Here is a 22340-nt window from a genome sequence, read left to right as displayed (position 1 = left end):
TTGCATTTTAGTTGTGACACCTCTGCTGCAGTTTCCTAGATTGCACACTGTCCTCCTTTGTGATGCTCTGTAGAAAGCACAAGGCAAGTACTCATCATAATCAATAAATGTACAAAATTATTTTAAGTATGGATACTGTGAATAGTTTTTTGAAATACATAAAATACAACACTGGCATGTCAGCTAAATAGTGCTATTTGTTTTCATCACTTAGATACCTAACACACTTTTCATCATGTAATTGTTTAAACATGGATGTTTTGTAAACATTTGTTTTTAGGAATTTGTTGGATCAATCTTGGTGCCTCTGTTTGATTTCCTACTCTGAATGGCATCATCCTACAAAGGAAGAATGGTAGTTAGTTGAGTAGGTGAGGTATAGAGTGACAGCTTGCAAAACTACACCTTTTTTTTTTTTTTTTTTTTTTAAGTGGGTTGTATAGATGAGTTTCTTCTGTAGCAACCATCCTGTGGTAGCACATCCTGAAACTATTGCAAACACTTTAAACAGTGAGTAAAATCAAATTCAGCTTGCTGTTGACTAAATGTTTGATCACGTCTCTCCCTGTGGGTGTGCTGTGGTTTTTGTTTAGTTCATTGTATAACTAAAGAATATGCCAAAACCAACTTGATTCTGATCAAATTAGAATGTGTTGCTTGCTTTGATTTTGGAAGTAAATGTAATATGTTTGTGTTAATGCAATTTATTCAGAAAATCTGTTGGTTAGTATACACTCTTTATTCTGCTTTTTGGCTGAATTCCAGCTATAAAAAAAAGTTTCTATTAAAAAAACTGTGTTTACAAATATGAATCAATTGAGAGATGTGGTGTTTTGATAATAATCAGGTGTTTGCATGTTCTAACGAGACAGTGATTTGTAAGTATATTGTGTCATCCTTAATAACGCTGGCCTTTCAAGCTCAGCATGTGAAATGTTGTACACTGTGACAGTGACACCTTTAGGTTTTAGTATAGTTCTTGACTATAAGTTCCGAGTTTGTTTGGCCCATTTATAGCCTATACAGTATCCTTGATTAGTCAAAGCTCCTGGGTTTGGGGGTGTTTTTTGGGTTTGGTTTCTTTGTTTCCCCCCGCCTCCCCATCCCAAACTTGGTCGACATTTGAGAGCACCCTGTCTCTGCTATACTTTGAAATCTGTGCTTTAGTCTTACCTGAGTAAGCTGCACTTACCTTTTTTGTGAAAGATACCCACAGGGGAGATAATGCATTAAGCTGGTGCAGTAGTGTAAGAAGGGAGATGTTTTAATATGCATACTTACATGGACTGTTGGAGGAGTTGTTGAGTATACGTTTTATGTGTTACTGTATTTCTGGTCTGAGTTGTGAAGACCTACCTCCTCCCCATCCTTACCCCACCCCAGCACTGTAGGACTCTGGTTGCTCATTATTATGGACTGGGTTGTTTTACTAGCCAGTAAGAACTCTAACCAGTGAATGAGCATCTAAAACTATGTCTGGTTCTTCCCACGTTTGTCTTAAGTTGAAATAAGCTTGGTCTGAAAAGCATTAAGTTAAATAGAGGCTATAGAACAGGTGACTAAAATTTAAACCTGTCTCTATGTCCAACAGATGATGTTGTTCACAGATTTTTAGCAAAAACGATGTCTTTGGCTACCCTCTTTGCATACACTTGAGAAGTGGTATTGTCATTATTGCTGATTCACTGAAATGTTTAGAAAACTTTTTTTATTAGCAAAACAGCTGACACCTCTTTCAATTGTCAGTAAAAATATAAGCAAAAAATACTTTCTACTGGAAAAAGTAAAGAAATTAGTTGTTACTGAAGATATTTAAAAAAAAAAAAAAAAAAAAAGAAAAAAAGGGAAAAAAAAAAAAGAAAACCAACCCAGAAATTGGTCCCTTTAACTTTCTTGCTGAAATGCATGTGCAGTTTTTTTGGCATAGATTCTGTTCCTAATTTAGTACATTGAGCGTGTTTCAGAAATAGGTCGTCTGTTAAATTCGGACATGGTCCATACTGAGAAGTAAGACTGAGAGAAAAGGAAGGTCATTGTTGATTCTCTTTTTCGTGATCCTTGGGTATGTATTGTAGGAAAAAAGAATCGCTACAGTGCATGTGGCAAGAAATGTAGTGAAAATCAAATGCTACCTTTGTTCTATAAACATCCTTAGATTAATTTTAAGAAATAAAAACCAAAACACGAGAGCTAGTGTTTTTAAGGCTACTCCACAGCTGAGTGTTCCTTCCAATTCTTACATCACTTTTATGTTTAATATATTTTTCCAGAGAAATGATCACTTTTGTTTACAGTCTGTATCTCGTATTCATAGCTACATTTCTTAGGCCTGTTCCAGCATGCTGTTGTTTCATTTCTTTATAAAACTAGATCTACCCAGAATCACTCTAAAATTTTTTTTTCTAAGGTTTGTTTCTGGGTATTGTGGCAATGGAAAGTCCTTTTCATCATGTGGAAGAGGTGTGTAAATATAATTGTGGGTTTAGTGCTGAGTGTCATTTAACAGCTTAAGAAAGGGCAGATAGTAAAGTTATTTGAACTGTATTTTTATAGATGCTTTTGTTGAGAGAAAATTCAGTTTCTTGTTTACTCAAGCTGTTTATTTAATGAGAAGTTCTAAATAGCCTGTTCTGTTTAATTGGGTTAACTTCTAAATGCTATATACAGAGAAGTAGAAAGGAAAATACTCAAAGGTGCATTCATTGTATTTTATTATCCAGATTTTTAAACAATTGCACATTGTTAATTTATCATTAGTCTTTAAATTTGGGCATGCAATCTTTGGTAATATAAAAAAATGGACAATTTATTGAAATTGGCTCTTAAATTCAGCTCTGAAAAAAGATACTTGAGTGTAGTACTACAACAGCAATATACTCTGTAAATGATCAGAATTAGGATTGATATGTGTTAAGTTTAATGAGTATGTTAAGAGAAAAGAAACCAAATCTTTTTAGTTAGACCAGTCTATGAAACCGGGTAGACCTCAAATTGGCCAACATTTATGCTTATGATTAATTTTGATATCATGGACCTACTTGTTTGTTTGCTGAAGCTGTTCTTTGGCATCATAAAATAATAGTCGTTTGTCTTCAAAATAGTACTTCTTTTAGGGATAGTTGCAAGATCAGGATGAGCCTCAAGAAATGTAGAGACAACACATAAACTGCCCTTGTTACAAAGAATTGCATTTTCTTATATTTCTTCCCAAATTTTAAAATTGCTTACTTGGGGATCTTTTTCTGGTCACACTGATCTTTCTGTATGATCTGTAAAATGAAGATGGTTACAGGTAATTACATAAGATACTGTACCTTTTCATTTTTTAAATAAGGTTAGGTGATATGTGCAAGTAATGCAGAAATTCTTATATTCTGTAAACAATTTGTTTTTTATTTTTCAGCTGTACTTTCAGGTTTCCCAGCACAAACATCAAGATAACTTTCACAGCTCTGTCCAATGAAAAGAGAGAAAAACAGGAGGCCCCGGAGTCCCCAGTGAAGCCTGTGCAACCCCAGATCTCTCCCTTAACAATAAACATTCCAGACAACATGGCTCACCTGATCAGCCCTCTCCCTTCTCCCACAGGAACTATCAGGTATTTAAACCCTGCACATTGGATATAGGGCAATACATGGTTACAGGCTTGAGATAGCTTTCTAATTCATTGAAAGTATTTTGCTTTTGTGGTACAAGTTTAGTTGAAGCTCAGCATTACCTGCCTTGGAGAGAAGCACCATTCTGCTAACTAATAAAGTCAGTTGCATGAGCAACCTTTAATATTCAAATTTAATGAGTTAAGTGTGTAACAGTTTGCTCAGAAGCCTGGCATTCTTAGAACAGCAAAGGAGCATATCTTTTTCTTGCATTCCAGGTGATTTAGGTTGCTTTTTACTCTTGCATGCTTATGGCAACACTTTAAATGAGATAAGTCTAAATTATACTATTTTTAAACATTCTCATTAGTTACTGTCCCCCTGAAGTCTATCATCAGAAAAAATGTTTATCATTAGTATGGAAAATAGACTGATCCCTTACTCCAGAAGATTTGTTACTGATGAGTCATAGCTGGAAGTAAACAGATGTTTTACTTAAAATACAGTGTAAGATGTGGAATTTAGTGTAGGGAAGTCTTCTGCAGGGGAGGTTAATCTGGTTTTTTTACTTGCTGTGCTGCTTGATTTGCTAATTGTAGCCATTGTCTGACTTGTTCTTTGGAACCAAACTCAGTTAAACATAAGCAAGCTGTCCTCGCAAACTGATAAAATTAGTTTACATTCAATTTTGAAAACTCATAGAAAGTTCAGGAGCAAGAGTTTATTTAAAGGCACGGAAAATTGTGTTTCAAAGTCACATACATGCTTTTGAAAGTTTTTTCTTCTCCTCTCACTTCCTGTGTCTTCACTTGAGTGAAGGACTGTTAATGCTTGATTTTTAAAAATGTAGATCTGGTTAATGAAATTTGAATGTAAGGGTAATTGACTTCTTTCATGCTTGCCAAGATCTTGATCTCAATATTGTGGTGTTTAATGAGATCTGTATAAATGGTGGAAGTAGAGAGAAAAGAGATCTAGACTTGACTGTATAACAGGTTTGCTTTCTTATTAAAATTCAGGGAAAACATATCTTGCCCAAGAAATGACAGAGCAGCTCATAAATATTTCAGATAATATCACATATATCACCACAGTCTTTGCCTCACTGTGAATTTTGTAATTCTCTTCAGGGCTTTCATGCACCTGTTGACTGTAGTTTATTACCAAAAAAAAAAAAAAAAAAAAAGATTACACTTTTGAGTCTATTTTGAGAGCAAAGCTTGACAGTTTCTCTTCAAATCATCCTGTTTTGTAGAAGACTTGTAAACTTGCTTTGATTATACCATATGTGTCGCTTTGTCAATATATGCTAAAGTGAGCACAGTAGAGGGATGTTGTCAGCTGATATGTGAAAACATAGAACAGCAGTGACCTATATTTAAAAAAATAAATTAGTTACCCATTTTGGCTCTAATCAAGGATTCTTCCATACAACACTTAAAAAATCCAATCTCCCTTGTATAGTATATCATTAGTAGCAAAACGTTGGTGGATTTCTTGTGATGTGAAGCTTGAAGATTTTTTTTTTTAATATATATTGCCCAATCTAAAGTGCCTGCCTTGCTTTTGTACGTAAAAAGGGAGGTAGCAAAAAGCTTGAGAGGCCAGGCAGACAAACAAAACTTGACAGATGTAAATTTGTTAAAGCTTTATTGTATAAATCTAAATAACATTCTCTAGCTTTATTGGTTACTCAGTGTTTTGAACCATAGGTTCAATTTAGGTTAAAGATTGTCTTTGGAGATAAAGCTGGTTCTGGGGGCACAGCAGGCTTTGTCATTCTAATTTTTAGTTAACTTTTTTTGAATTTCTGAGGGCTGTTTTGAAATCAGTTACAGCGTGAATTGCTGAGAAGTATACCTCATTGTAGAGAACTGCTGAAATGTTTTTTTGGAGAAGGGGACAGACATCACCCAATGACTGTCTCTTTCCCGTTGGCTAAATGAGAATTTTAGAAGAAAATTGGCTTTGTGCAGCTGTGGTTCCTGTGGACTGTGCAAGGCAGGGAGACAACTGTTAGAAAGATGGTACACTGGAATTATATACAATTATATCTTTGTTTTTCTGTGATGGATAGCAAAACGTGAGGTGTCAAGAGACACTTCATTGGTTTGGCACTATCTTTTGCTTTGTAACAGTGTATCTACTCTGTTGGCCTAATACTGTGTTAAATTAGGTGAGTCAGTGCTACTGCATCCCGTTTACAGATAAATTTATGATTTTTATACATATCTATGTGTGTGTATATGTATGCGCGCGTACCTGCAAACACTTAAAATAATGTTGGTTTAGATTTAAATGAGAATCAAACCTTTTTTTCCTCATCGGTCGCTCTATTTTCTCAAACATGCAAAAATACTGCACAGGAGAGACCTTTTTTGAGCGGGCTGAGTACAAGCATATGGCAAAAATTTCAGGCAAGATGTGTTTCTTGTTTCAAATGAGTGTCTTAAAATTTGTGGTTGCTTATGTAGTTGAAGTGGACTTTTCTGTTGGCAAATCTTACACAAATACAGTTCAACCTAATAAATCAGTTAATCCTTTTTCCTTTGAGGAGGAAAGCCTGAGCTTCATTTGACAGGTTTCTTCCTGCAGTGATTTTAATTCCCATGGATGAGTTAGAAAGGCTTGGAAGATGGGGTTTATAATGGAAATACTGACAGACCCTTAACTGTAGTCTAGAAGCTCTGGTAGTGGGCTTTTCTGCAATAAGAGCTTTTTGATTAGACATAATGTGGTGATATACTGTATAACAAAATAGTAGGATCTTCTTTTTATGCTCTACAGTGCTGCAAATTCCTGCCCATCTAGCCCCCGTGGTGCAGGCTCTTCAGGGTACAAAATGAGTCGTGTAATACCATCTGACCTACATTTAATGGCTGACAATTCACAGTCAGAAAATGACAAGGAAGCATCGGGTGGAGATAGCCCAAAGGTAAACATTGTTTGAAATCAATCCCATAAATCACATCTTAAGTGAATATAAGACTTCTGAAATTTTGTTTGTTAAAATATATACACTAAGTCATAATTTAACGTTACAGACTTTAAAAACAATTTGTAGGTTTTTGTGATTAGATGTATTGTATTTATTTATTTATTTATCTCTCTTCCCTTTGTGGGAGGGTCTCTGTGTATTTTCAGTTATATATCTGTTTATAGGCTATCGAGAATTCATTACTGTTGTATGTTTCTCCAAATCTTTAATGTTATCTTAAAATCTGCTAATCAGAAGAGCACAGTTGTCTTAGTTTCTTTTCTGTCTCAAGATTTTGGTCATCCAAAAGTGCCTTTTTTTAATTGTCTTTTGTAAATTTTGATTTAGAAAGGGGCATGTGTATCTTTAAAGTTTATTGATGCAGACTTTTCTTTTTCTTGTACAGGACGACTCTAAGCCACCTTACTCCTATGCACAGCTAATAGTACAAGCAATTACAATGGCACCTGATAAGCAGCTTACACTAAATGGAATTTATACGCACATAACTAAAAATTATCCGTACTACAGGACAGCAGACAAGGGCTGGCAGGTAAATTTGATTTCTGGAATGTTTTTTTTTTAGTTGTAAGTAATACTGGCAGCTGTAAGGTGTCATAAGAAGTCAATTTGTGAGCCTAACAGCCCTTCATGAATAGAATTTGTCAAATGAGTGTTCTGTCTTTTTCCCGATTGTAAGTTCTCCAACAAAGTAGGCAATTTACATTACTCTGTATTTGAAACATTGCTTTATTCATGGATTCTCTAAACCTCTAAGAGGGATACATACAGACTTTTGGGGAAGAAAAGTACAATTGGCACTGTGGATTTAAATATATGTATGCTATCTAGGAATGTGGTTGTGTTCTGTAACTTATACTTGTGTAAACATCTGTATTGTTATCTTGAGATAAAATTAAGATATTAAATGTTAGAAGTTTGGTTATATTTGAAAACAGTGGTCTTGACCATGCAATACAGTGAAGGAACAAGTGTATGTTATCTGTTGTTATCTTGCACTATTATGTGCCCCTTTTTTCTTTGTGCAACATAGTCTATTTGTGAACTTGTTTCTGTACTGAGTTAGACCAAACCCTTCAATTCTATAGAATTAATTTCTGCTTTCTTTTCATTTTTAAAGAGACCAACCTTAGCATTTGCCAGGATGACTAACCGAGTATGAATCAGTCTGGGCATAGTCTTTCCAGATAACGCATAAAGGTTCGATGCCTTTGCTGCTGTTTTTAGTTTCAGCAAAGGACAGAAGAGCACAATTAGCAGGACTGGCCAGTTTGCCTGTATAACATTCAGACTGCACTGTTGGTCATGGAGTATCAGTTTCACTGTGTTGCTGCTTAGTACAGTCATGATCTGCAACAGAGGCATGCTCTGAAGTTATTTTCAGGGAAGTAAAACTTGGAGACTGGGGGAGGGGAAAAGTGAAGAAGTGCTAATACTCGCTGTAAAGTAGAAGACTAAAGAATACATGCCATTTCAGTAGTGGAATAGATTTTTAAATATTAATCACATACTTATTTGTCACAGGGCCTATATGAAAGTTGAATCACTCTTAGAGGAATTCCAAGGTTAGCGGGGAATGTAACTCTTCCTAGCTTTTTGTTAATGGTTTGGCAAGTGAAGGGCTTAGCTGTTGTTGTGGCTAGGAAGTCTCTTTTGTTTCCTTTTCGCACATAAGCAGTGCAGAATCCTTGCTGCAGTCATACTAACAGATCTGTTTTAGCAACAAGATTCTGTTTATAAAACGTTGGTGTGCTTTTTGCTTCCTATTCTGAAATATCTTGAATATCTGTGAGTATAATGCTTCTTTATGTAAGCATCATGGAACCAAACGTGCATACACTGTAATGCATGGTTAAAGAATTCTGCCTTAGAACAGTGTATGTATTTAGATGTATAATACTTCACAGAACCAAGGTGATAGACACAGCAGACGTAGTATGTTCTGGAATAATTAATTAGCACCTATTCATAAAAACAATTGGAAAAGCTGAAAATCAGGTGCTCTTCAGTCACTAGTCATATAAAGCACTGCTACAACCCTAACAGGTGTACCCCATGTGTGAATAGCTCTGCTAGCTTTTATCCATCAGGTGTTAGATTACAGTTAGGGTGACTTATAGATGTTTTAAATAATATTTGAGGCCATATATGCACATATTATTCAAAACATAGAGTACATACATGTGTATAGTATCCAAATCCTATACCTTAATAAATAGTATTGACGTATTTGTATCCTTTATTATATAAAGGTCTCATTTTGTTGAGCACTTGACTCTTCTTCATGAACTTACTTCAGCAGGTACTTTTGGATCTACTTTTTTATTCTAGCATATGGAGAAATAAATACAATTTATAAACACGTTCTTGGCATCTTTCTAGTTCTGTTTCAATTTTTGGCAGGGAAAACCATTTCTGGTTTCATCAGTTTGCATTTAAGAAACCATACATGGTTATCATTGCTTTAAGTTTTCCAAACTTGCCATCAAGGTCATGAACTCAGACATTTGAGTAAGATTTGCACTTGATTTTGCAAATTTTTGAGAGCTTTTGATAACATAAAACTTTTTCTCCATTTTTCCCCCTGTTCCACCACAAGTGTTTCAGTATGTATGCCTATCATTATTTTCTTCTTGTTCAGTGATAATATTTAGAGAGATTTGGGGTTTATCTCTTTTAAAAAATAAAAAAAATTTTAAAAAATTATATATGCAAAGTCAAGCATAGGTACAGCCACTTCAGGGTGTTACCAGTTTTCTGCATCTCTGATTGAAGAATTGCGTGTGTTTCTAGCATAGTGAGGATAAAGGAATGTGCAAACTACTAGAGTGCAGTAACAAAGATCTCACTGAAGAGCTGTTTTAGGACCTACTGCCATTTGTTGTTTTTCTAGACACACTAAATCCTTGGCTCCTTTGTTGAGACAGACTGGACTGTGGGTGAACTCACAACAATCTAGCTGCATTTGGAACTTGTGTAATTTAACCTTTTCTTTCTGTATTGTGGAACAGTAACAGGATTATCATATAAGATCAGGATCAGCATATGCTGTATTTTACTGGCCCTCCTAGAATGAACTCACATTTTCTTTGACACCTGGGGAAGGGTGGTGTATGAAGACAGATAATTTTTTTTTTTTACACTGCATTATATGCAAGTATTTGTAGTGTTCCAGCAGTTTGTTGCAATCACCATGTTTCTCATTAGAGAATTAAGTTGGATTCCTGTTATTGCCGCATTAGCATACTGGGTTTTTTAATTGTTGGGAAAGATTTGAAAAATGCAAGAGTCCTTTCAGGTTTATCGCACTGCCTTTGTAGTGCTCTGAGTTCTGTTGAATTAAGGAATTAAAGACCTGAACCCCGAGTCTCCTATAGTACGAACTGCTGCAGTAGGCCACATTCTGACTTGGAAAAGTTATATGAATTCTACATATTTTTTTATGTTCCATAGAATTCAATACGTCACAATCTCTCTCTGAATCGTTATTTCATCAAAGTACCACGTTCCCAGGAAGAACCAGGCAAAGGCTCATTCTGGAGGATAGACCCTGCCTCTGAAAGCAAATTAATAGAGCAGGCTTTTAGGAAAAGGCGGCCTAGGGGAGTACCTTGCTTTAGAACCCCTCTGGGACCACTCTCTTCTAGGTAAGGAAAAACAGATGAACAAAAAGACTATGGCTGTTGTTTAATCTTCAGGCTGATGCAGACTTGATAGTTCTGGATACAGTCACAAGTTTAGTAATTTAATTTCATCCAGACTCAGTATTTGAATTCTGTATGATTTACTAGGAGGCTGCCCCATACACTAGGCTTGTTTTTATTGCTTGTTTTTAGTGTTAACGAACTGACTCAGTTTGCATAACTAACTATCAGATTGTTAATGTAAGCAAGCCTTGGTGTACCTTTGGTTTTTTGGTTTTTTTTTTTTTAACAGAGTTATAATTTTAATTTCTAACTGCCACCTACTGCATTTTAAAACTGTTTGCAAAGAAAATTATCAAATACCAGCTACCATTTTATTGAACTTAGAGATGACAATTATGTATTTAGTTTTATAATGTCCAAGCAGAATTCATGATGGGGAAATACATGGGTTTAAATTACTCCCTCTGTAAAGTTACGGCCTTTCTGCTGGAGCAGATCTTTTATTACTTGCCCTGTAGACTGAGATTTGCTCATCATTCTTCTCCACCAGAAGAAATGTTCATGTTTCACAGATTGTTTAGAGAGTCTCCCTAAGAAGGCGCCCAGCCACTTCTTCTGCATTAACTATACCTGAAGTTTCCTTTTAAATTCTGTCCCTGTTTAACAGAAGCTTTATAAAGATCATCAGAACTGCTTTGGGTTGTAACTGTACTTGCCAGAAGGCAGAGGTGCCCTCCTGTGGGCAGTGTGTGTTACGGTCTCTGTAGAGGAAGGTCACTGTCTTTCACAGTTCAGAAGTTAAAACACATCAGCTGCTGCTTTCATTTTTAAATACAGAAGTGCCCCAGCTTCTCCTAATCACTCTGGAGTGTTGTCTGCACACTCCAGTGGAGTCCAGACCCCCGAGAGTCTGTCCAGGGAAGGATCTCCAGTCCCAATGGAACCTGAGCCTAGTGCTATCCAGCCAAAACTAGCGGTAATACAAGAAGCGCGATTTGCACAGAGTGCCCCAGGTGAGGATTCCTGAAATAAGTGTTTGGGGTGGGAGGTGGGAGAGGGCTAATATATAAATATTACCAAGACTTCTTCATATGTACACCAAAAAAATCCATAAAAATTTAACCTCTTTAACATTTATAGTAAATCTTTGATAAACACATAAACATGCCAGGGAAATTCTGTTTGCATACATACAGACTGTTATCTGTGTGCTGTTCCAGCACCCTTGATCACTGTGTTACTAAGCAGAGATTGTGCTTCTGTCCTGTGTAGGACTGTATTGTCTTGTAACAGTTGTCACTTCCTTTCAAAACATATTCTTTCTGGTTTAGGAAAAAAACCCTCTAGGTTACATGGATTGCAGAAATAAGCAAGTGTCTTGCATGCATCTGTGGTCATGTCATCCTTTCAAAGGTGGGGGTAAAAAGAAAGGATAAAAGACAAGGAATAAATTTGCGTGATAAGAAATTTCCTATAAAAAAAAGAAGAGCGTGAGGCATGATGCAATAAGGATGTATTTGTTTAATTACCTTAGTTTATATACTTTTGCCATCCTTTTTCTTTGTGATATTCTGGTACTACAGAAGTGCCAGTGACCATTCTTTGGCAAAGGCAAACATGGTCCTGAGCTGAGCAGAGACACCAGGCTTTCCCCAGCCTAGGAAGCTGAGAGTTTTGCCAATGCAGACATGTTCCACACAACACCTGAAGCACATGCATGTTCCCATCTATGGAAAGGGGTTTTACTAAATGAGTATTAAACATAGCTTTGGTAGTACAGCTACATTTGGGGAGAGGTGGGGGGGCTTTTGCCCAAATGATGCGTGGGTCTTAATGAGCTAGTACAGCACTTAACTTTGAATGTGCGGCTTGGAATAGCCATGTGTCATAATCTTCATTGTCCGGTTTTATCTTTTGGATCATTCAGGCATTAGTGAAGGAGGTTGTTAATCCTCTGAGGCTTTAGTGTTAAGTTTAAAAGAATGACTGGCTTAAAAGAAATAATTAAAATTGGCAGCCTAATTTTTTCTTTTTCTTGGTAGGATCACCTCTATCTAGCCAACCAGTTTTAATTACTGTACAACGGCAGCTACCACAAACTATTAAACCCGTCACCTACACTGTTGCAACTCCTGTGACGACATCAACATCCCAGCAGCCTGTAGTTCAGACAGTTCATGTGGTCCACCAGATACCAGCTGTGTCTGTCACAAATGTGACTGGATTAGCACCAGCAAACACTTACACTGTAGCTGGACAGGCAGTAGTCACGCAAGCTGCGATGGTAACCCAGCCTAAGGTAGAACCTCAAGAGAATGGAGACCACAAGGAAGTAAAAGGTGAGAACCTGTGGGTTAGTTGTTTTGCTAGCTCTTTATACAGAAGGATTATTACTTAAACTTAGTTCCAGATGAATGCTTGAAATGTTTGCCCCAAACTGAAGATTTTGCATCGTAATTTCTCAGATATGTTGGAACTAGTAATAAAATGGTATACTTTTTCACTGAGGGTTGATTAAGTAAAAACAAATGGTTCTTTAACACTTTCTTGTTTTTCACAATGTTTTATCTTCTGCTTTTCAGTTAAAGTGGAGCCTATACCTGCTATTAGTCATGCTACAATAGGAGCTGCTAGTCGTATCATTCAGACATCTCAGACCACACCCTTACAGACAGTTACTATAGTGCAACAGGCACCTCTAGGTCAACACCAGCTACCAATAAAAACTGTAACGCAGAACGGAACGCACATAGTACCTATCACCACTGCGATACAAGGACAGGGCAATGCTGGTATGTATTGTGTTAAGATGTTCTGTTGCCTTGTACGTGTTAAAACCTCAATATGACCATTGCTGAATTTTCAAATTCTGTTCTCGTGTCTTTTGTAGTTATACTGAAAACTTAAGTTCTACAAAAAATTTAGATTACAGCCTTGTAACGGATTGTTCCCTCCCTGTTTGTAAGAACTAGCGTTTCTCTTCATTGATGATTACTTGAACAGCTATTTATTCTCTTTGTGGTCATTATAGGGATGTACTTAGTGGTGACAACCCGTCCTCCCTCCTCCTTAAACCCAGGATATAAACAAGTTTTTAAAGAAGTTCCTGTAAAACAGTGCCATTAAAATGGTAACTGCTCCCCAGATGATTTGTCAAGCACCAACCAACAGGAAAACAAGACAGAACTTGCTTGTGGGTTGGCTTTTTGAACTGTTACTTTTTATTCTGTTTTTATTGAACCAGTACTAAAAATGACAAAAATTCTGTAAGATTTTGCGATTCTTCTTGTCTGAATATCATCTTTCCCCTCTCAGACTCAGCAGTCTGAGTGGATAGCAGTACCTTTTCGTAATTTTTATATATTCACGCTTGTTCACAGAACGTTCAGTTTTGTTGTGCTTTGTAGGTGCATACAGCTTGTTCTAACAGTTTCACTTTCATATGTTACCTGATACTGAAGGAGCTTCTTTGTCATAAGATATGTTTACAGAAATAGTTTTAGGCTATCTTATATCAATTAATTGATATTATTGAAATATGCATTTCTGCTCTAAAGTCTTTCCAATGGATTGAATTATCTGCTTTGTTTCCTTTTTACTCTTTTTCCATCACTGACATTTATAGGTCATGCTAGGCATATTTAAGAAATGAGGCTGAACATAGGAGTAGAATTGTGGTGCTTCTCACTGTTTCACTGTGTGTGATAGGGTTGTGCTTGCAGTGATGGGAATTTTCACTCTTGAGATTCCTGGGCTTAAATACCTCATGAGATGTTTACATTTTGAACAGCAAATGAGGTGTATTCAGGTCCTGGTCTCTCTGTTACAGTAACTCCTAAACCAGCAAGAAAACAGGTAATTCTTAGGCAGAGCATCTAAAGGGGGAACTAGGCCTACAGAAATATGGATTTGTTTGTGTGTCTACAAACATGTGTGGGTTCACACACTCATATCTACGTATGTCTGTGTTCACACGCATACACCTGTATTAAGCACGCATTTGTGTTTGTGTGTGTTTGTCTTTGGAGAAAGAAGATTTGTGCAATCTGAAAGCTAAGAAATCCAGAGCAACTACTCTTCTAACATTTTCTATTTGTAGTAAGAAGGTGCTTTCTGATCTTACTCACAGCAAAACAGTTTAGCAGCACTTTTTACTGCCTGTCAGCCTAACTGAAAGCTGTGAAGTCCAAAATAAATTCAAGTCCCTTACTGCAGAATAAAATTATGTAACTAGATATTCTTTATTTCGACTTTAAGTGTGGATTTCAAACTTTGTTGTTCTTTTGTGTATTTCATACTTCCATGTATCAGTTGTGGCTGCAGCCAGCAAGTCCCTTTCTACTAAACAGACCCCGGAGTGAATAATGCAGTAATAGTCTTAATGCATGTTTGACAATGAGGGGCAAACTTCTTGTTTTTATTTAAGCAACAACAGATTTGCAGTAAGGCATTTTATTCAGAAGTAACTATCTTTATGGCATCTCTTCAGAAATTGTACGAGGAATAGCTTTTCTAATAAAGCTGAGTAACTGTTGAGATACAAGAACAAATTATTTTACAGTTGCAGTGAAGCTTTTTGCATCAGGTAAATATTTTCTGAAGTATTTGTTCTACCAGTAAATACTAAGTACAAAACAGTTTGGTTACGTGCAGAGGTGATATTCCAGGTATTCTCTAGGATAGCTTACTAACAACAAATATAACAAGTTTAGCAAATAGACATGAAGTCTGTAAGGAATTCTTAAGCTCCACTAGCAGGGAATGCTGTAATAATGTCAGCAAAGTGGTGGTGCTGAAGAAAGGGAGCTTCTATGTAAAAAAGCATGTGGTTTGATAATGTTTAGATAATTTTTCATGAAATGCAATGAACAAGTAAATATATAATTAGTATTTTGCATTATTTGCGAAGATGTTTGAATAGTTGGTCTAATAAAGTCAGGGTTGATACTGAGAAACAGACTCCTAAGAACAAGTAGAGGGAAGGAACCTGTGGATGTCTCAGAAGGTTTAAAGGACTGTACTCGCCCATTAATGGTGACTTGTACTATCTTTTCCATGGAATGAGATTAAAATCTTGTATAGGATGTTTGAACTGTATACATTCCTGTTGATCTAATTCAGTTGTGCACTTGAATCTAATCAAATGCATCATTTCTTAACGCTACTACTTGTTAAAGCACTGCCTTTTCCTTATGTTGTGGGTAAATGCCTCATTATCTGACAAAGCAGAATTGCTACTTGAGTTGTGTGCATCTCAGGGCTGTGTGAATTGCATAGCTTTTCTTAAATACTTACGGCCACAGATGAATATGATATGGTGGTGCTCTCCTTCCAGGCCAAATAATACATTCTGCAGTGATCCATAGACATGGCCAGAAACTGCTGAAAGGGAATTTGGAATTCGCTTCCCAGTTCTGTCACAAATTACTGTGTAGATTGGCTTTCAGTCATTAAATCTTTGTCTGTCTTCAGCTCCCCATTGACAAAATGGAGATACTTCCCCATTCTCCCACCTGTGTCCATATCTGCGTGAATGTTGAGTGATTTGGGAAAATGTCCTTCAGGTTTGTACAGAAAGATTAAACAGCTGGACCTGAATCTCAACTGGGATTGCTAATACCCCATATAGTACCAATAAGGGAATTCATCATTTTAATGAAAATGCAGATTTGCTTTCAGTATCATCTGTTTTGACAAGGATTACGGTGCTGAAGTTTTTATTGTCTTTTTACAGCTGCTGCGAGTCCTTTGCATATGTTAGCAACCCATGCATCTGCATCGGCATCTCTTCCAACAAAGCGCCAGAATGGAGACCAGTCAGAACAGCAGGAACTCAAACGTATCAAAACAGAAGATGGAGAGAGCATAGTCATAGCTGTTAACGTGGACACCCCATCTGTGGCAGTGAGTGATAAAGGCAGCCAGAACTAGAAACTTAGGGGAGTTTTCTTTTTTTTTTAAAAAAAAAAATAAACTCCATGGTGCCAAAAGGAGACACTTAAATATAACACCTAAAATGTTGGAACATGTTCTCACGCAGTGGGGAAAGGGGCCCTGTGATCAGACTTCAACTTTCAGCACTGAAAAAAAACCAACACAGGTGGCCTTAAAACTTGGTAATTTAAAGTCAAACTGCAAAACATCTTGTTCCAGAGGCTGTGACCCCCCGCTCCTCCCTGCCCCCTACCGAACTGTGTACACTGAGAAATACAGTGTTGGGGAGGGCTGCAGCTTTAAAAAAATCTTTATCAGATTATTTTAAGGACTGAGTATCTCAGTGTAACGGCAGCATGATAAGCGCTTAGTGTGAACTGGTTTCAAAACGATTGTATATTCCTTAAAGGGAACAGAGGCAAGGAGCCATTTCCTACATCTTGGCAGCTAGCCTTTCATAATGACCTACCCGATGCAGTTGTTGGTAGATATGCAGTATTTTGTTGTTCACATGTGGAATTAGAAATTTTTGAGGTGTATTTTCATTTCTTTGCAAAATAATGGGGTCTTTGACATTTCAAATCACTCCATTTCTACTCCGGAAACTTTGGAATCACACAATACTTTTCATGTGAAATTTTGTTTGGTATAAAACTGAATGTAGGGTTTTTTTAACCAATGGAATGATTTACTTTTGTCTGTCCTGTTAAAGTTCAGATAAAGCTACTTTATTACATCTGCAAATTTTCATATTTTAGCAGTTGCCTGATAAATTTAATCAAATTTTATTACCATGTGTAGTGATCAAATGCTTCTTTGGGCTTGCATGTAACTGATTAGAAATTACAATGTAAATGAGCCGTTAACTGACGTAAAGAACTGCTATGAATTTGACCAGAGCTGCACTTACCTGTTTCTCTTTCTGCTACCTTTTGCTGTTTGTTACTTTGTGTTGACTTTGACTGTCCCTGGCATATTTTTCCAGTCTAAAGTAAAACAAGAGTCTCGCTTAATATTGTGTATGTTTAAGATAACAGACTGTTCTTCATTTAGAAAGATGAAATTCTTTATCACAAGTCCTTTTAAAAAGAGTAAAATTATCTTGTCAGAGGTATATTCGATATTTTTAAGCTTAAGCACCCATCAGTAGAAATTAATCTGACCAGTTTCTCCGTAACACTTTTGATGTCATACACTGACCTTTTGGGGTCTCCATTAAGAGTAGCTGTTGTGGTTTTCTAACAGTGGCTACTGTATTATTATAATAATTTTTTTTTTTTAAGTGTGTGTTCTGCAGTTGAACATTTTAAAATGTATTGGTAATTTCTCACTTTAATTGTGGTAATAGATTCCACTTTACATTTCAAAATTAAATTTAAACGTAAGGCTGCTGTTCAGTCTTTAATTCACATAACGTCTTATTTCCTCATGCAGTAAGGTGAGTGAAAGCTAGATAGTTGGCTTAATTTGAATCTGGTTTTTGTCATTTTCTGTAATAATGATGCATTATTTATATTTCCTTTCCCACTACGAAAGGAAAAACTGTATTTTCATGATGGACTGAACAGTTTGGAGTGGTTTATTTAGGCAGCTTTTGGGAACTATTTACCTAAAGACCAAATATGAGAAATCTGTACAAGTTTTGTGTTCATCCACAAAATGGAACTGTTACGATGTCTCTGCAGATAATACATATTAAAAAACTATGAAAAAAAAACTCTACACAAGCTGAATTTATAACAGGCATTTAAAAAAAAGCATAACCTGAAAAGAAACATTTCTGTAAAATTGCAACATTTTCTTTAGAGGTTTTAAAAATAAAAAAAGTAAAGTTTTAACATACTTTTTTTAAGAAAAAAAATCCAGTACTAGTAATTTAATTTGGTGTTGAATGAATTGACTAGAATGTGGTTTATTTTCAGAAGTGAGAATCTGTTCACAACTAGGGCTAGGTGAATAATAGTGTATAAGATTTTTTTAAATAAAATTAAATTTTATTCAGCAAATTAACTAAGTTGAAATTACTCAACAAGTGTGTTTGAAATATTTATGTATATTTTGGGGTGATTAATCCAACTTATGTTGGCAGTGCCACAGGTAACGGTATCAGACCAAACAAGCCAAGGTGATCCTTACTGTCGGTTAATGGTAGGCAAGCTGTACGTGACGTCCTCCTGGGAGGAGGGGGAGATGAGAACATGGTCTGGGTTCTGATTCTGTAACATGGTGGTGTTTTACACTTTTTGGTACGTGTGGAATTTGGCACAAGAATGCACCTTCGTTCAGATGGATAAACCCTTTGAAAAAGCTGTGTGATGTGAGGAAACTGCTTACGGTCTTACATGAAAATAACATCTGCTTATCCATGCTTTTGGTGATGCTGAGGAATGCTCATACGGGATAATCTCCAGTGCTTTTAACTAATGCAGACTTCTCTGTCTTATGTGTCAGGCCTCACTAAATTGACTCGTTGGGTTCTTGAAACAAAACTGTTCCCTGGTTTGTCTATGTATTTATGTGCTTCCCACTATTCATACAGTGATGGGTACTGCCTAATAGCAAAGGCTGAGTGAGACTCCTGTCATGCTGCTGCTTCTGAGGTGATGCTCGTGGCCTTTCTTCAGTTGGTCTTATGTGCTGACCATCCTGGGCTCCCGCAGTCAATTTCATCTTTCTTTTGCAAATGGAAAATTTCTTCAGGTGATTTCATGGCTGTAGAGATGTGACCTCTCTTTAGGAATGGATGTAACCTTTCCACTTAGCCTTTGTGTTTTATGATGCATGGTATTATTTCCTTTTGTGCTCCTTCTAGGCTGCCTGTTCAGTGTTCTCCCTGTTAAGAGTCAGCTTTTGTGTAATCTTTAAAATGACTCTGAAAAAGGCTCAGAATTCTAACATACAGAAGAGCTAAGTGTGCGTTTGCTTCTAGTGACAGAAGTGCGTATCTCCACTGCCAGCGTTTTCCCTCCTCCTTGCATGAGATCCCTCTCCCTGTCCTTACGCCAGCTTTGTTTTTGATCCAGCTGCATGTGGCAGTGGCCCCACGTTCCAGCAGGTTTGGGAAGGCAGCAGCATGGTCTCCTGGGTAGTGGGATGTTCTTGCCTTCGGACACAACAGTTCTGCCTTCATGCTGGCCATTGTAACAGCAGCTGTAGGGTATCACATGATCCAGCAAAGCAACACCGAGTCTTCCAGAGAGGGGACTGTGGATGGAACGGTGTGAAAGACTAATTCTTTCTTATTGGTCTGGTTAGTCTCAATTCTGAGCTGCTGCCTCCCCCCTGCCCACATTGCAACCTACCTACCGCAGTGGTAGCAGTCTTTATTATGCCAGTTTTTAGTTGTGCTCATTTAGGTAAATACCCGTACCATGCTAATCCCAAAAGACAGAAAAGCACCTCTGCTTCATAAACTACTTCACAGTACAGATTGCTGTATAGGGGGCAACTAGGAAAACCTTGCCTTTACTTGCGTGGTTATTAAAATACAGGTTCATTTAAAAATGTTGTTTCTTATAATTACTTAAATCCAAAAGTGGAACTTGGAAGTTTCAACAATCTATGTTTTCTATCTTAATTTCCCCCAAAGGTAAATTTTGAGTGGTTGGTAGTCATTAATACAGGTTGTGATTTTATATAGCATGTGATTTTATACAGTTATGATTTTATATGTATATGTATGTGATATAGATATATAGATATATAAAAAATACATATTTTTAGGTAAATCTCTCTCATTTACACTAAATTGAGTGCTGCTTTCTACTAACCTGATTGACCTGGTTCTATACATGTGTCTTAACTATATAGTTTAACATTCTTACTCGGAATCCTGCGTTGTGTCTGACACAAAATTAATTGATTAAGGGAATGTCTGAAGTTCGTAAGTGCATGGGTTGCTTTTAACCATCAGGTTCTTCTTGATCTTATTTGTGGACTGGCAGATGAAAACAAGCTTTACTCCTGCTTCTGCTTCTACTTGTTTTCTTTCCTATTAATCAAGCCAGACTTTGAATTATTTTTTTTCTATCTAAGAGTCTCATTCTTCTAGCAGTTGTGTTAGTCTTTGGGGCTGATTTCAGGTACGTAGCCAGGGCTTTGCATTAGTTCAGTGATTTGACTTTAAAAAGACGTTGGCCACAAATGTATTGATTTAGCAGGGACTGCCATACTAACAGATACATTGTTATTTTTTAAAATAAGTTTAATGAGATGTGCACTTTCTGGAATAATTTTCATTAATGTTGGTTTGGTTTCTGATCCTCTTATGTATTAGTTACATTCTTTTTGTTTCTCATCAGAATTGGGGAGATGCTTTTGTCTAAAGTATTAGAAGAACTTACTAGAATGCTTGGTCTGGTTTTCATGTCAGTACTTCCAAGAGTTGGGGAGAAATCAAAGGACGGGTACGAAACTACTGTAAAGGGCTGGAATATTTGAAGCTGAAAGAGCATAACCTATTCCTTTAACAAAAAGAATGGACTATTGTGTGAAATTCCACAGGATCTCTTACAGACCAGAACAAACAGAGTCATTGGCTTGTTTAAACAAATACAACCTTTGGGGAAGAAGAAAAAAAACCAGTAAAATGGGGGCACTGAAATGGCTTAATAAGAAAGAGGTAGATTCACTAGCTTGTGACTCCAAAACAGGTCTGTCTTTCTGAAGCACATGTGGTTCTGTAGCCTTTGTATTTAGGTCAGCAGTGTCTGCCACAGTCCTTTTTGGCCTACATACAGAAGAACAAGGCTTGCGTCTCACATTTTCTAACTTTACTGATTAATCTTCTATTTTCTACTTTAATGTGAATACCTAAAGGTTCTGAAATACTCGTATTCTGTGGCTCCTGCTGGCAAGTACCTGGAATTACTGTTGAATTTATTGCACTGGCTAATCTTCTAGTTTTCCTTTCAGGATTTTGAACTGTGACACAGGTACTGTGGAAAGAGACAGCAAAATAGGGGGAGGGAAGAGGTTTGGTTATTTTTAAATACAAAAGAGATTAATAATCCATATACTTAAATAGCTGATGCCAGTGGAAATAACATTGCTTTTCAGGAATAGTTGTATTTTAGACTTACTGTGCAAATTCTGCCATTTCCTCGCAGATGAACAGTCTGCACCACTGGCCTGTCCCTCCGTCAGCGGGGCGCTCTGCTAAGCAGGGCTGTCTCCCAAAGCCACGTGTTTCTAGCTACGAGTTCAGACAACTGTACTTAAAGGAATAAATGCTGTTGGACCTCTGGACTATAATACTTATCTTCAGCTAACAACTTGACATTTTTATCCTCTATTTAATCCTCTTTTGTCACATAAAGTAGACTTCTGACAGCTTGCTTTGCCCCCTCTTTTACTCTGCAGCCTCGTGCAGAGCAGGGTATGTTCAAAGGGTGATGGTTTGCTTATTCTGGTCTTTTAAAACTTGCTTTCTCTTAAGCGCGTGCCCCTGTCTGGGGAAGGAGATTCCTTAACATCCCGCCCAGGCAGACCGGGTCTGTGCAAGGCCCAGAACACAGGTGAGTATTACTGCTTTGTACTGCAACGTGACAAGCGTGCTGTTGCCAGTCTTAGTCCTGAGCTTCACAGTGTACCTGGATGGTGCAGCCGTGCAGTGTCATTTATAAATCAACACGGTGGATATGTGGTCCATCAGATACTTAATGTACTACTTATTTTCCAAAAAAGCAACTCGCTAAAATGCTATTCCATTTCATTTTAGAGGTATGTTTATCCTCTGTCCCACTTAATGCAAATTTTGGTTAAATTTACTGACGTAATGCAGTACAGCAAAAAGTGATATGATGAAGTACTGGCAGAGCAACCTGGAGCCAACACCAGGTGCAAAGACTCATTCTTTTACCTAATTTCTGATTCCTGTAAAATAGCCTGTATACTTAAAGATAAGGATTTGCAAGTAGTACAAGCAGAAGGAATGTGAGATTTAATATGTTTAGGTATGTATTAAGGGATTCCACCATTAGTACAGCACTATGGTCTGTGTGTGCAGTTACTGTCATTCTAATTCTTGCTGTCACACTAGAACAGATGTTTAGGGGAAGTTTTACAAGTTTGGTAGAGTTTCAATCAACCAAGAAATACGTTCATAGTCTCTGGTCAACTAGAGGATAGCTTTAATGGGAGGGCAGGGGGATGGTGCTTCAGCAG

At 37.0% G+C, this 22340-nt stretch overlaps 1 protein-coding gene across 1 annotated transcript in view; it reads left to right on the top strand.

The window, feature by feature from the left end:
- Positions 1-18185, top strand: part of FOXK2 (forkhead box K2) — a 49111-nt gene extending 30926 nt beyond the window's left edge. The window contains exons 2-9 of the mRNA XM_069798928.1: positions 3404-3598; positions 6384-6531; positions 6980-7126; positions 10048-10241; positions 11079-11254; positions 12284-12580; positions 12824-13033; positions 15976-18185. Of these exons, the coding sequence (XP_069655029.1) occupies positions 3404-3598; positions 6384-6531; positions 6980-7126; positions 10048-10241; positions 11079-11254; positions 12284-12580; positions 12824-13033; positions 15976-16172 (1564 nt within the window). The 3' untranslated portion in view covers positions 16173-18185. The remainder of the gene's footprint in view (positions 1-3403; positions 3599-6383; positions 6532-6979; positions 7127-10047; positions 10242-11078; positions 11255-12283; positions 12581-12823; positions 13034-15975) is intronic.
- The last annotated feature ends 4155 nt before the right edge of the window (positions 18186-22340 follow it).

Source organism: Haliaeetus albicilla, chromosome 12 (assembly GCF_947461875.1).
Source record: "Haliaeetus albicilla chromosome 12, bHalAlb1.1, whole genome shotgun sequence".
In the NCBI taxonomy this organism is placed as follows: Eukaryota; Metazoa; Chordata; class Aves; order Accipitriformes; family Accipitridae; genus Haliaeetus; species Haliaeetus albicilla.
The sequence above is the reverse complement of the archived record's forward strand: the minus strand, read 5'-3'. Positions and strand labels throughout refer to the sequence as shown.